This window comes from Talpa occidentalis, unplaced genomic scaffold, assembly GCF_014898055.3.
Source record: "Talpa occidentalis isolate TD23 unplaced genomic scaffold, MPIMG_talOcc4v2.1 talOcc4.3, whole genome shotgun sequence".
Classification (NCBI taxonomy): Eukaryota; Metazoa; Chordata; class Mammalia; order Eulipotyphla; family Talpidae; genus Talpa; species Talpa occidentalis.
In genome coordinates this window covers 36,617,182-36,629,755 of record NW_023603184.1, presented here as the reverse complement: position 1 = coordinate 36,629,755, position 12,574 = coordinate 36,617,182, and the positions used below count along the sequence as shown (strand labels likewise).

The 12,574-nt window shown below is 40.8% G+C and overlaps 1 protein-coding gene across 1 annotated transcript; it reads left to right on the top strand.

Moving 5' to 3' along the window:
* The first annotated feature begins 8,701 nt into the window (after positions 1–8,701).
* LOC119255014 (olfactory receptor 52A1-like) lies at positions 8,702–9,652 on the top strand. The gene has a single exon (XM_037522035.1). It carries the CDS (start codon positions 8,702–8,704, stop codon positions 9,650–9,652), a length of 951 nt encoding a protein of 316 aa, XP_037377932.1.
* The last annotated feature ends 2,922 nt before the right edge of the window (positions 9,653–12,574 follow it).

The following is a 12,574-nucleotide window of genomic DNA, read 5'->3' as shown; positions in this document are numbered from 1 at the left end:
ATTCTTTTTAATGTTATCCATTACTTACAGACAATGTATGCTGGGAGGGATGCTACTCATGTAGTCTGACAAGGGTCCGTGCATCGGGAAGATTCCTGAAAAGTCAGGAATCTCATTAGCTGACTCCTGCTAGATTCTTCTTATTTGTTTATGGCTAGTTTCTACCATTGTTAAAATACACATTTAAAAGTAAAACTGCAAATCTGTTTGATCAATTACTGAATAACCAATTTGATGGCAAATGGCACTGCATGATACAAATATTACATTTTTTATAAAATTATTAATTCTCTGCCAAAAGGCAGTAATTCAACATTCAGCCTTATATTAACAAGTAAAAAAACTTCTGAGAACAAAAGACTGTAAACATCCCTTGGCCAAGTCTTTAATATGGATATGTGGTCTTTTGAGGCAAGGGTTAAATGGAGAAGGGAATTCTAAGAGTATGTGTTTTCTTGGGGCCTCCCTGGTGGTGAAAGGGGTTAAGCACCGCACTATGAAGCCATCTGCAGCCTCTGCAGCATGAGTTCAATCCCCGGGCAGGGAGCAACCCACATGGCATGGCAGACCTCTCCTGTCTTGTCCCCTGCTCCCTCAGCAGTGTGTTTCAATGGGTCTGCCTGTTCTGTTTCCCACTCTGTCTCTGGTGAATCCTCTCACCCCTCACATCTCTGGCCTGTACCCCAGCTCTTGTATGCATAAATAAAGAAATCTTAAAAAAAAATAGTAGGCTTTTTCTTTATGCTGCAGGTGGCAGAACTCATTCAGAGTGTGCAGGTTTGGAAGTTCTGGGGTGCTCCTTATTCTTTTCACCCACTAACATTTCAAGTGTATCAGGCAAGCCTTCATTAGAGGGTCATAAGGGGAGACAGTGTCAGGAAGGAAAATTTGTACCAGGCTCTGAGGAAAAACGGATGTGGCAAAAAAGCCGTGGCCATGCTTTTTCCAGTAATCTGCAAAAACAGCTATGCCCATTCCAGAATAAAGTGACTCAAACCCTATTAGTTTTACACCACTAGTTGTAAAACTTCTGTTCTATTTAACCAATAGGATTATAGGGCCCAGTGGTCCTGTTGAACAGAACTGGTCAGAACACATAGGAATCCCATCTATGAGCACCGGCCCCCTCAAATTAAGCAAGTATTTATATCAGCAACCTAAGGCCCAGGCTTGAATCTCCTATGAATCTGCCTGCCCTCATTCTTGAGTGTGTACTGCACCTACAATAATGCTTCATTTCTAACTCTCCTGTATTGACTTCCTCGTTGTAAGGGCCGGACTGGCCACAGTGCAGGTTTTCTGATCCCATGCAGACTGGGTAAAGGAAGAGTCAGAGTCCTCACTAGTTTTGCAGGTTTTTTATTTGGGGTTCACCAGGCATATGGCAGGCAGGGGTGCTGGCTGGGGGGCTGGGGGCTGGGAGGCCTGCCAGCAAGTCTTCACTCTATCTGGGCTCTCTAGCGTTCGTTCTGCTGCTTCTCGGCTTCTCTTTCGGCTTCTGCTTTGGCTTCTACTGCTGCTGCTGGTGCTGCTGGCGTCCCCCCGTGACGCCGCCCTTAAAAACACAGTCCTAGCTCAGCTGAATCCCATCTCCTATGCCCACACCCTACTCCAGGTGCCCGCCATCAGGCATGCATTCAGGACAAGGATCCATCATCTATCCTGATGGCGGAAGGGCAGAAAAGCCTGACATTCTCTTTACCCTACACTCGTGAAAACTTTCCTGCGTGGATGTCAAGAAACTTCAGGTTCCCTTGGTACTCTAGGTTCCATCAGCTCCCTACAGGACTCAGGAGGAGCAGTGAATGGGGCAGGTCCATGGGGCAGGGTGGAGGAAAGCAGCCTTATAGTTTGTTTTGGGTTGGGCTATGCTGTAGCGTGGGCACACTCGCTGCGTTCCAACTGCACATGTGGGGTTCTCTGCCTTTCCCCTGCAGGAAACTGTAGGACCATCATTAATTAAAATTTAGTAATTTTTAAAATTGTTTTATTATTGAGGTAATATTGGCTTACAACACTGTTTATGTTTTAGAGGTTGTAGGGTAAAGAAAATGTCAGGCTTTTCTGCCCTTCCGCCATCAGGATAGATGATGGATCCTTGTCCTGAATGCATGCCTGATGGCGGGCACCTGGAGTAGGGTGTGGGCATAGGAGATGGGATTCAGCTGAGCTAAGACTGTGCTTTTAAGGGCGGCATCACGGGGACGCGAGCAGCAGCAGTAGCAAAGAAGAAGAAGCAGAAGCAGAGAAGGCCAGAGAGCCCAGATAGAGTGAAGACTTGCTGGGGGCTGGGAGGACTGCCAGCCTCCCGGCCCCCCAGCACCCCTGCCTGCCATATGCCTGGTGAACCCCAATAAAAGACCTGCAAAAAACCACTGAGGACTCTGACTCCTCCTTTACCCGGTCTGCATGGGATCAGAAAACCTGCTCTGTGGTCATTCCTGCCCCTACAGAGGTATAGGATCCCCCTTCAGGTATTATTATCAGATTTTTTCAGTACAACTTCAAAGGGAAATAGGATGGCCTGGGTTTGAGTCCCTACCCATGTGCTTAAAAACAAACAAACAAAACAAACAAACAGCAAACTCAGAACAAGATTCCAGAGCAGGCACACATAGAAAGGTTAAGAAAAGTTTTGTTTACAAGCAAAAATGAAAAGGGGGACACAGAAAGTGAGAGAGACATAGAGGTATAAATTGGTCAAGAAATTTAATAGGATTAGTGTTCACAGGGAGGAAAGAGAAAAGAGGACATTTTTCCCCAATAAATAACCCCAAGTTACCCATTTTCTAGTGGGCCCATGCCAAGCCAAACTGGGTTACCCCAAAGTGGGACCACTGAGGCCCAAAATTTTGCCACAAATCTAAGGCAACGAATAGTGGGGAACTGTAGGAAAGTGGAAAAAGGGGTCAGGCAAGTCTGGGGCAAAAGGGGCAAAATCAAAGTACAAATTAAGATAAGAGGCATCATTGTCAGCCCCCCCAGGGGTCTCTAACTCACGTGTCTCCTCTAAGTATTTCTTGTGTCTGCATGGCTTTCCTCCACTGTCGCCTCAAGTCTCCTTAGCAGTACTGGGATGCAAGTCAGAGCTGGAAAAGCAAGAGAGAAGGCCCACCTGCCTTCGACATGAGATAGGTCCACCTGGCTCTCACTTCCACCCCTAGTTCCCAGTTGCTCTCCCACTACTGGGCATGCTCAGTTTTGGTCTCCTGGAACAGGAGTGAGTCTCCTCTTAAGAGTGGATTGCTAGTTCGCATGCTAGTTCTACTTTTAACTTTTTGAGGAAACTCCATATTGTTTTTAATAATGACTAGGACAGTTTACATTCCCACAAACAGTGCACAAGTGTTCCATTTTCCCCACATTCTAGCCAACACTTGTTACCATTTGACTTTTTTGAAAATAGATTCTAACAGGTATAAGTTGATAACACATTGTGGTTTTGATTTGTGTTTCCCAATGATTAGTGGTGTTGAGTATCTCTTCATAAACCTGCACACTTTTGTAAGTCTTCACTGGAAAAATGTCCTTTCAAATTTTGCCCCATTTTAAAAAACTTTCCTTTGCTCTTGAGTTGTATGCATTTTTAATTGTATTATTGTTTATTGGGATAATGTTGGTATACAATACTGTATATTATTCAGAGACATAGGTTCAGATCTATGTTACCATACCATGCCAACCACCTAGGCACCCACTGACTTCCACCACAGTCCAAATGACCCCCTCCACAATTTTGTTTATGTTTTCTGAAACTACAAAGTACTATATGGCTTCAAATGATTTTTATGTGGTGGTAGATTAGTAGAAATTCTTATAGCAATGAGTTTCATCTGCAGTAGTATATTCATTACAAGTCAGGCCATAGACCATAAAGAAAAATAAATTAGTATTCTCCATCTTTTCAGTCTACAGATGCTCTGTTTATCAAATTTTCTTTCTCATACTCCTAATGATCTCAGATTTACCATGTTCTGAAATTGACCCATATTTTGAAATTTTCTGGTTGTTATTTTCTGGAAATACTTTCTCAGCAGGTAACTGAGTTCTTTGGCTGTGTTCCCACATGCAAATCTAATTCAAAATGGCCAAATTTCAGAAGTGTAATGATCTCTCTGGGGCCAGGTCTGAAAATTGCCCTGGGATCTCAAGTAGTAATAGAATCTCAGGTCAAGGAAAGCAGTAGCTAAGGCAGGTGATGAAAGACTCTGCTATTAATACCTGTCCAAATCTAAATCTTGGCAGAAAAGAGTGGTTCTGTTCACTGATCTTACATTCTAGACAGTTATCTGTTTTTCCAGGTGAGTTTCTTCCTCATTAACTGGGGCCTGTGCTTGGCTAGGTGTTACTAATTATAGCAAATTTTAAGAGGAAGTGGGAAGGATAGTGAATCAGTTTATTTCAGTAACAAATGCTTATCTGGTGTGCTTCCTTTTATTTTCCCTACTCACATTTATTTATCAGTGAGAGATGGGCTAGATTCATTTTTCTTAGAGGTGAAAGAGATGTGGAAATTACTTTCTTAATTATATGTGGAGAAAGCTCTACTGACACATCTTAGTTTATTAGTGGCAGGATCAGATGAAAATCAGGTTTTCAAGTTCTTCTTTTGATATTTACCTGTAAAGTAATTCTAATATTGCCTGGTTTGTTAAAACTAAGAAGAGAAGATGTGGTTTGTAAAGGTATGTGTGTGGGAATGCGAGTGTGGGGGTGTAGGGTAAGGTAAAAAGCATCAGGCTTTTCTGCCCTCCCGCCATCAGGATAGATGATGGATCCTTGCAGTCCTGAATGCATGCCTGATGGCGGGCACCTGAAATAGGGTGTGGGCATAGGTAGATGGATTCACCTGGGCTGAGACTGGGCTTTTAAGGGCGGCATCACGGGGATGCCAGCAGAAGCCGAAAGAGAAGTCGAGAAGCCGAGAGAACGCCAGAGAGCCCTGATAGAGTGAGGATTTGCTGGGGGCTGGGAGGCCTGCCAGCCTCCCGGCCCCCCAGTACCCCTGCCTGCCATATGCCTGGTGAACCCCAATAAAAGCCTGCAAAAGCCACTGAGGACTCTGACTCCTCCTTTACCCGGTCTGTTGGATCAGAAAACCTGCTCAGTGGTCTTCCTGTCCCTACAGGGGGGTGTCTGGACTGGGGAATTTGTAAGATGTCAAGAGAAGGTCTAAGATAGAAGCATCTTGTTTTCTTGCATAGCTTTGGTATCTAGTCTTATTGCTACAGTAACTATAAATCATACCCTACCCCCTGAAATACTGTTTCCTTTTTTTTTTTTTAATTTATACAAGCACTGGGTACAGTCAGAAGCGCCGGAGGGTGAGAGAATTCACAGAGCCAGAGCAGGAAACAGAACAGAGAGACGGACGAAAAGCACTGCTGAGGGGAGCAGCGGGCGTGGTAGGAGAGGTCTGCGTGCCATGTGGGACGCTCCCCGGGAGCTGGGGATCGAACCTGTGCTACAGAGGCTGTGGGCAGTTTCGCAGCCCAGAATTCAACCGCTGCGCCACCACGGGAGGCCCAATACAGTTTTCTTTATCTGGGATATTCATTCTTGCCTTTTTTCTGTTGTTATTCACTCTACCCTACTTCCAGTTGAGATATCTTCTTATTCCCTTTTCCTTCACTTTTACTCAGAGACACAGAATAAACATTTTTTTGATCTGATTATCATAAAAAGACAATTTGTATCAAACACATGCCTTTGCTTTCTTAGAAGATATTTTTAATCTGAGGTGTTTTAAGTGCTATTTTCCTATTTTTCCCCACTTACCTGTTAAGACTTTAAAGGAAGATCTCTTTCTCAGGTGACATGACCAAATCCATTATATAAGTGAGATTTATTATTTTATATATTATTTATTAAAGTCATTTTTCTATTGTGACATGACCACTTCATCTTTTTACATGAATTTCCAATATTGTGGATCAAGTTAAGGAAGGTTATTTGACTTCTGAAGATTTATTGTCACATGCAATTTTGGTTCGTTATGACATGTGGTGGCGGGATGAAAAAGGATAACTCAGAGTCCAAGTGCAGAACAACGAGAAGCGTAGAGGGACGACAACACGAAGGTGCAGCCCAGATCCAAGGGCAGTCTAGTTTTTATTTAGAATAAGATGGAAAATAAAAATGATCAAAGAAGCAAGCAGGCAAATGGGGAATGCACAAATGTGCCGGGGATGCAAAATCAGCTGGCCCCAGCCAAGATTGGGAAATAAGGAGAAAGTCAAGGAAAGTCTGTGTTTATGCTACTCTAGCCGTAACACCTATTGCTGTTTCTGCACATGCTGTTTTCAGCATGTGTAGATCCTCACACCAGGACTTTTGCCCTGAGAGTTTCCTTATCAACTTTCCCTGTTTCTGCACACTGAGAGGCACAGACTAGTCAAAGCGAAGAATGATCAAGGCAAAGACACAGAATAGTTGAGGCACATGATAAGCCAAGCTCCCACATAATTTAAATCAATTATTTCTTCAGAAATTTTCTTCATTTCTTTATTTTAGCTTATTTACACTTTTTTAAGAAGGCAGCAATGGATTTCTGTTTTCATAGACATTTCTACAGTTTCTGACAAGCACTACCTACCAAACATGGAGTGTTTAATTTCATCTATATTGTGTACTAAATTTTCCCTCTATAAACTTACTTAACCCTCTTAATAATTCAATAAGTTTAGTGACATTAGTCCCATTTATCTGATGGAACTTAGACAAGATTCCATTTGAGATAAATAGTAGAACCATGTGTTTCTACTATTGACATGTGTTTCTAAATTCCTAGCCTACAATTCTAGGTACTGTTTTTTATTTTTTTATGAGGTCTCAGGTGCAGCCACAGGAGGACACCAAAGAGAGGTCAGGAAATAAAGTTTATTATAATAAGAGGCCTTAGTGATAGGAAGCACAGTAGACCTTATAGAGCCAAATGGACACACCAGAGCGTATCTGGAGGCAGAAGACAGAAGGCGGTGGAGGGGTAAGGATTAGTGGGCATCTGTGCTTAAACTAAGGTTTTGACGCATTTTCTTGGAAAGGCAAAGCTAGGAAGGTTGAATAGTTTAAGCTTGAATAGTTGGATTAATTTTGGTTGACTATGTGCTGGAGAGCAGATTTCTAGTTGTCTAGCATCTGGCCTTGGAATGATTAAAGCAGACGGATATTGTCTGGAGTGCACGGAGCAAAGGTATGACTCTGTATTCATTAATTTAAATATCAAAAACATGCTATTAGCTGGAGCTATCTCTAAGAATTGGTTAACTGAGCCAGAAAAGAGCAATCTCTCCCCATCCAGAAAGGTTTTTTAACATGTGAAAATACCATATATACAGAAAATGATACAGCTATAGATTTAGTATATAGGTATATAATATATTATAACAATAATATATAATGCAATGAAATTACATATGTATATAGTATTCATGGTATGCTAACACTATATAGAAGAAAAGTTGTGATAACTAATCATTATCACCTATAATGGTGAGATGAAAGCTAAATTTTACTTTTATCTTTATATTATCAGGCAAATTATAAATACTTACCTAGGTCATTTTGTGTTATTTTATACCCATTTTATTTTTTTTAATTTTAATTTTTTTAAAGATTTATTTATTTATATAAGAATCAGGGTACAGTCCAGATGCATGGGAGGGTAAGAGGATCCACCAGAGACAGAGTGGGGAACAGAATAGGCAGACTGATGAAATACACTGCTGAGGGGAGCAGCGGACGAGACAGGGGAGTTCTGCTGCACCATGTTGGTTCATCAAAACATTTACTTACGCTACAGAAGTTATATAGTAGGTCAGTTTTTGTTTTTTACTTTCTTATCTTAATTTGTGGTGCCTTTATATTCATTGACATTCTATTTTCTCAACTCTGTCTCCTCTAAGATCTGTGATACTTATATCTCTTCCTATCCCCCTTCTGCTTACACATCCACTTTGAGAGCTATTGCTTGAGAATTATATCAGTGAGTGGAATGTGCTCTACAACTGCTAATGAATATAACCTCCACATCACTTCCAAGAATCTGCAAAATGGCCAGCTCACAGACAAGTCAACCAATATTTTTTGAAAGAACAAACATCCTCACAACTTCTTTTGAGAATCAATTCCTAAGATATGCGTGGAGGTGTTTTGCTTCCTGAACCAGAGAAAATGAGAAGACAGGGAAAAGACAACACTATTGGAAAATCTGATCTTTGAACAAATTAACAAGGTCATAGGATCGAAGCTCTAGACTCTAATTTCAAGTGTCACAGAGGAATTTCACCTAACCTGAAATGTGTCTGAAGTTTGGAATTGGATATAGACAAATATATAATCATATCATCTGTGACACCATTTCAGAACATTCTAAAGATTAGCAAGATCAATGAACTTAGATCATAATTTCCATAGCCACAATTCCTAGTTGATAAACACTGGATCATTTTCCTAATACACAAACACCTGCAGTGGCTTTGGGAAAAGATATCCAAGGATTCTACTCAGATGCTTACTTAAATTGATTCCAAAAGATTCAAAGACACTTGACACATTTTCCATCAAGGATTCTTATGCTCTAGAATTCACTTCTTCCTTCCTATTCATATATATATATATATATATATATATATATATATATATATATATATATATATCAAGAGGTATCAGAATCAGTGGTGAGAAAAGATTTACCAGTCTGATGGAATCCACCAACATGTCATATCTGAACCCCAAAACAGTGATCTTGATTGGAATCCCTGGACTAGAGCATGTGCAGTTTTGGATTGGGTTTCCATTCTGTGCTGTGTGCTTGGTGGCGCTAATGGGAAACATCTTCTTGCTAATCATCATCCCTACAGAGCGCAGTCTTCACCAACCCATGTACATATTCCTGGCTGTCTTGGCTGTGACTGACCTAGGTCTCTGCCTGGCCATTGCTCCCAAAATGTTGGCCATCTTCTGGTTTGACTCCTGTTCCATGGCATTTGATGCTTGCTTAGCACAACTCTTCTTCATCCACGCGCTGCAGGGTATGGAATCTGGCATCCTGCTGGCCATGGCCTACGATCGCTACATTGCCATCTGTAATCCTTTGCGACACACATCCATCCTCACATCTTTCTTTCTAGTTCAGATGATACTGATGGTGGCAATCCGGGCAACAGTGCTTGTTGGGATTTTACCCATTCTACTCAAACGATTGCATCTTTTCCACTCTGTGGTTATTGTTCATTCTTATTGTGAACACATGGCTGTGGTCAAGCTGGTTGCAGAAGATGTCCGTGTTAACAAATCATTTGGGCTCTTTGTGGCCTTTGCTATTCTAGGTTTTGACATGATCTTTATCTTCATCTCCTACTTTCTGATTTTTCAGACTGTTTTCCGTCTTCCCCAGAAGGAGGCTCGACTCAAAGCATTCAACACGTGCACTGCCCACATTGTTGTCTTCATGGAGTTTTATATCCTTGCCTTTTTTTCCTTCTTCAGCCACCGCTTTGGTCACGTGTCACCTTATACCCATATCCTCTTGTCTACCATCTACCTGCTGGTACCCCCTGCCCTTAACCCAATAGTCTATGGTGTGAAGACAAAAGAGATCCGTAGGAGGGTTGCTCAAATTTGTGTTCTGCAGCCTGAAACCCAGGAGTGACCCCAAAATAATGCCATATAGGAAAATATATATATATATATTTGCATGTTTAAAGAGGAAATATTTTATCCTCTATTTTGGTGAGATTTTGATATTATGATTTCCCTAAAAATTATATTTCCAAAATATGAGCAATCGAACATGAGCTAAACATGGGTCAAAAGTGTATGTGGGGGCCTCCCCTGGTGGCGCAGGTGGTTGAGTGCTGCACTGTGAAGCTGTCCACAGCCTCTGCAGCGCCGGTTCAATCCCAGCTGGCCAGCGAGGGTCCCACATGGCGCGGCAGACCTCTCCTATCTCGCCAGCTGCGCCCCTCAGCAGTGTATTTCATCAGTCATCCTGTTCTGTTCCCCGTTTTGTCTCTGGTGAATCCTCTCACCCTCCCCCACGTCGGACCTGTACCCTGGTTCTTGTATAAATAAATAAATCTTTAAAAATAAGTATATGTGGGTGTGTCTGTGTGTATTATATATATATTATACACACATATACACATACAATAAATTATTATCATTGCTCCATCTCTCTTTTCCTTTCTTCTATTATCTTTTATTTTTGCATCCTTTCTGCAATCATCTTTTCTGCTTTTTCCTTTCCTCTTTGTTTATGTACTTATAGTGTCTTTCCACATACCTGGAGGCAGTTTATCCTTTGAATATGTAACAGTGAGAAGATGTATTCTGTGGTTTCAAAAGTTCATGGTATATTGTTGAAATAAAAATATTGAGCAAGTGTAATTTAACGTATTTTAGTCCATGTTGAGGTAAAAAAAAAAAACTCCAAGAAACTAGTGTATATTTTAGAAGTGATCGAGAAGACCACATATTCAAACTCAGGGCAAATATAAGTAATAGAGTTTACTTAAGAAATGAAATCATATTCACCTTGACTGCAAGTTTTTAAAGCATTATCACTAGAACTCATGTAGATGTGAGAAAGTATAGGCTGGGTATGTGAATTTAAATTCCTTGAACAGGGCCTCCCTTGGTGGCGCTGGCGGCTGAGCACCGTGCTGTGAAGCTGTCCGCAGACTCTGCAGCGCTGGTTCGATTCCCGGCCAGCCGACAAGGGTCCCACATGGTGCAGAAGACCTCTCCTGTCTTGCCGCTGCTCCCCTCAGCAGTGTATTTCCTCAGTTTGCCTGTTCTGTTCCCCACTCTCTCTCAGGTGAATCCTCTCACCATCTCGCGCATCTGGCCTGTACCCCGGTTCTTGTATGCATGAATAAATAAATCTTAAAAAAAAATAAATTCCTTGAACACTTGTTTTATTAAAAACTTGCTTATCTTTGCCTTTATCAACGATAAAAATACACAAATGATTCTTCAGTAGGAAATTATGTATTAATATCACAGTTATCTGATACATATCTGATACACAGTCACAATTTTATTTAAATGAACAGAAATTGTCCTTTTATTAGGTAAGTGAATTTTAAACTTTTCATAGTTGCCATTGACTAGCATTGCTATTTTCTTTTTATAAATTTAATTTATTTTTAAATGGAGATAACATTAGACAATGAAAGGAAAAAATCCAAAATATTGTACTCAGCAAAATATTGTACTGATACTGTGCATTGTCAGAACTAGGGGTGCTTGGATGAAATGTAATTTCTGCTAAGGGTACTTGGGAAAAAAATGTAAGAAACACATCTCCAAATTGCTTTAATGAAGAGTTAGAAATATGAGTGTTTATCCAGGTATATTCATTTCTTATTGTTAGATAGTAACTCACCTTCCCAATACGTCTTACATGTTCTTCTCATGGATGGACTATGCCCCGAGTTATGGAAGTGTTTTAATAGAGTCATGGGAATCCATTAGCATGAACAGGGACTATCTACAGATAACTTATTGATCAAACTGTGTTCATGTGGACAGATTTTAAAGAAATATAGCTAAAAAGAAAAAAAATCAGACATATGTAAAAAATAGGTAGGTTAGAGTAGTCACATTATTTCATGTTCCTTTATAATCTCACAATGAAACACAGTAGGGTGAACCATAGACTGTTTTCCAGGGAAAGATACCCAACACTCTAGGAAATAAACCTTTTACAAGAAACAAGACATTGGCACCAGGTGCCAACTAGTATAAGCTTTGTAAGAATTCTAAATTAAAGTGCATAGAAGAACAACTGGAAAACCAGCTTTCCAGTATATGGAGAATTTGTAGGTTACCTGGTCCACTTGAAAGTTGAATTTTGCTGCTGTCTTTTCTACTACAGGTGGTAGGAAACCATTCTTGGTTTCCCAGGCAGGCAACATAGTGCTACAAATCATTTTCTTTTTTATAATCCTGCTTGTCTTCACCAGAAATACTAAGACTTATTGGATGCAGTTCCTTTCTCAGACTACAATAATTTAACTAATAAGAATATTTTGTAGGATTAGAATTTTATTTAGATCATTTTATTTATTTTATTTTTAAAAAGATTTTATTTATTTATACGAGAGCTGGGGTACAGGCCAGAGCTGCAGGAGGGTGAGAGGATTCACCAGAGACAAAATGGAAAACAGAACAGGCAGACAGACTGAAAGCACTGCTGAGGGGAGTAGCGGGCGAGACAGGAGAGGTCTGCCGCACCATGTGGGTATTTCCCTGGCTGGCCGGTAATTGAACCTGTGCTACAGACGCTGCTGACAGCTTCACAACACTGTGCTCAACCCACTGCACCACTGGGGAGGCCCTAGATCATTTTAGTAGAAAGTTACACAAAGAATAAACCAAAGGCATTAGATTTCCAAAGAATAAAATGTAGCTGTGCCCTAGTGGACTATCCCACTCTTCAAACAAGAGTAGAAGCCCTTGGAAGAAGGTATGTTCAATTCTCCTGCAACTATCTGACCTAAACACAAAGAGGACACAAGATTGCTTCATGTGTTCAACCATTTAGAAATGTATTTATTTTATTTTAACT

Bases quoted from the DNA above. Each gene is read 5' to 3' on its own strand.
- LOC119255014 (XM_037522035.1), top strand. From the start codon at position 8,702: ATGGAATCCACCAACATGTCATATCTGAACCCCAAAACAGTGATCTTG.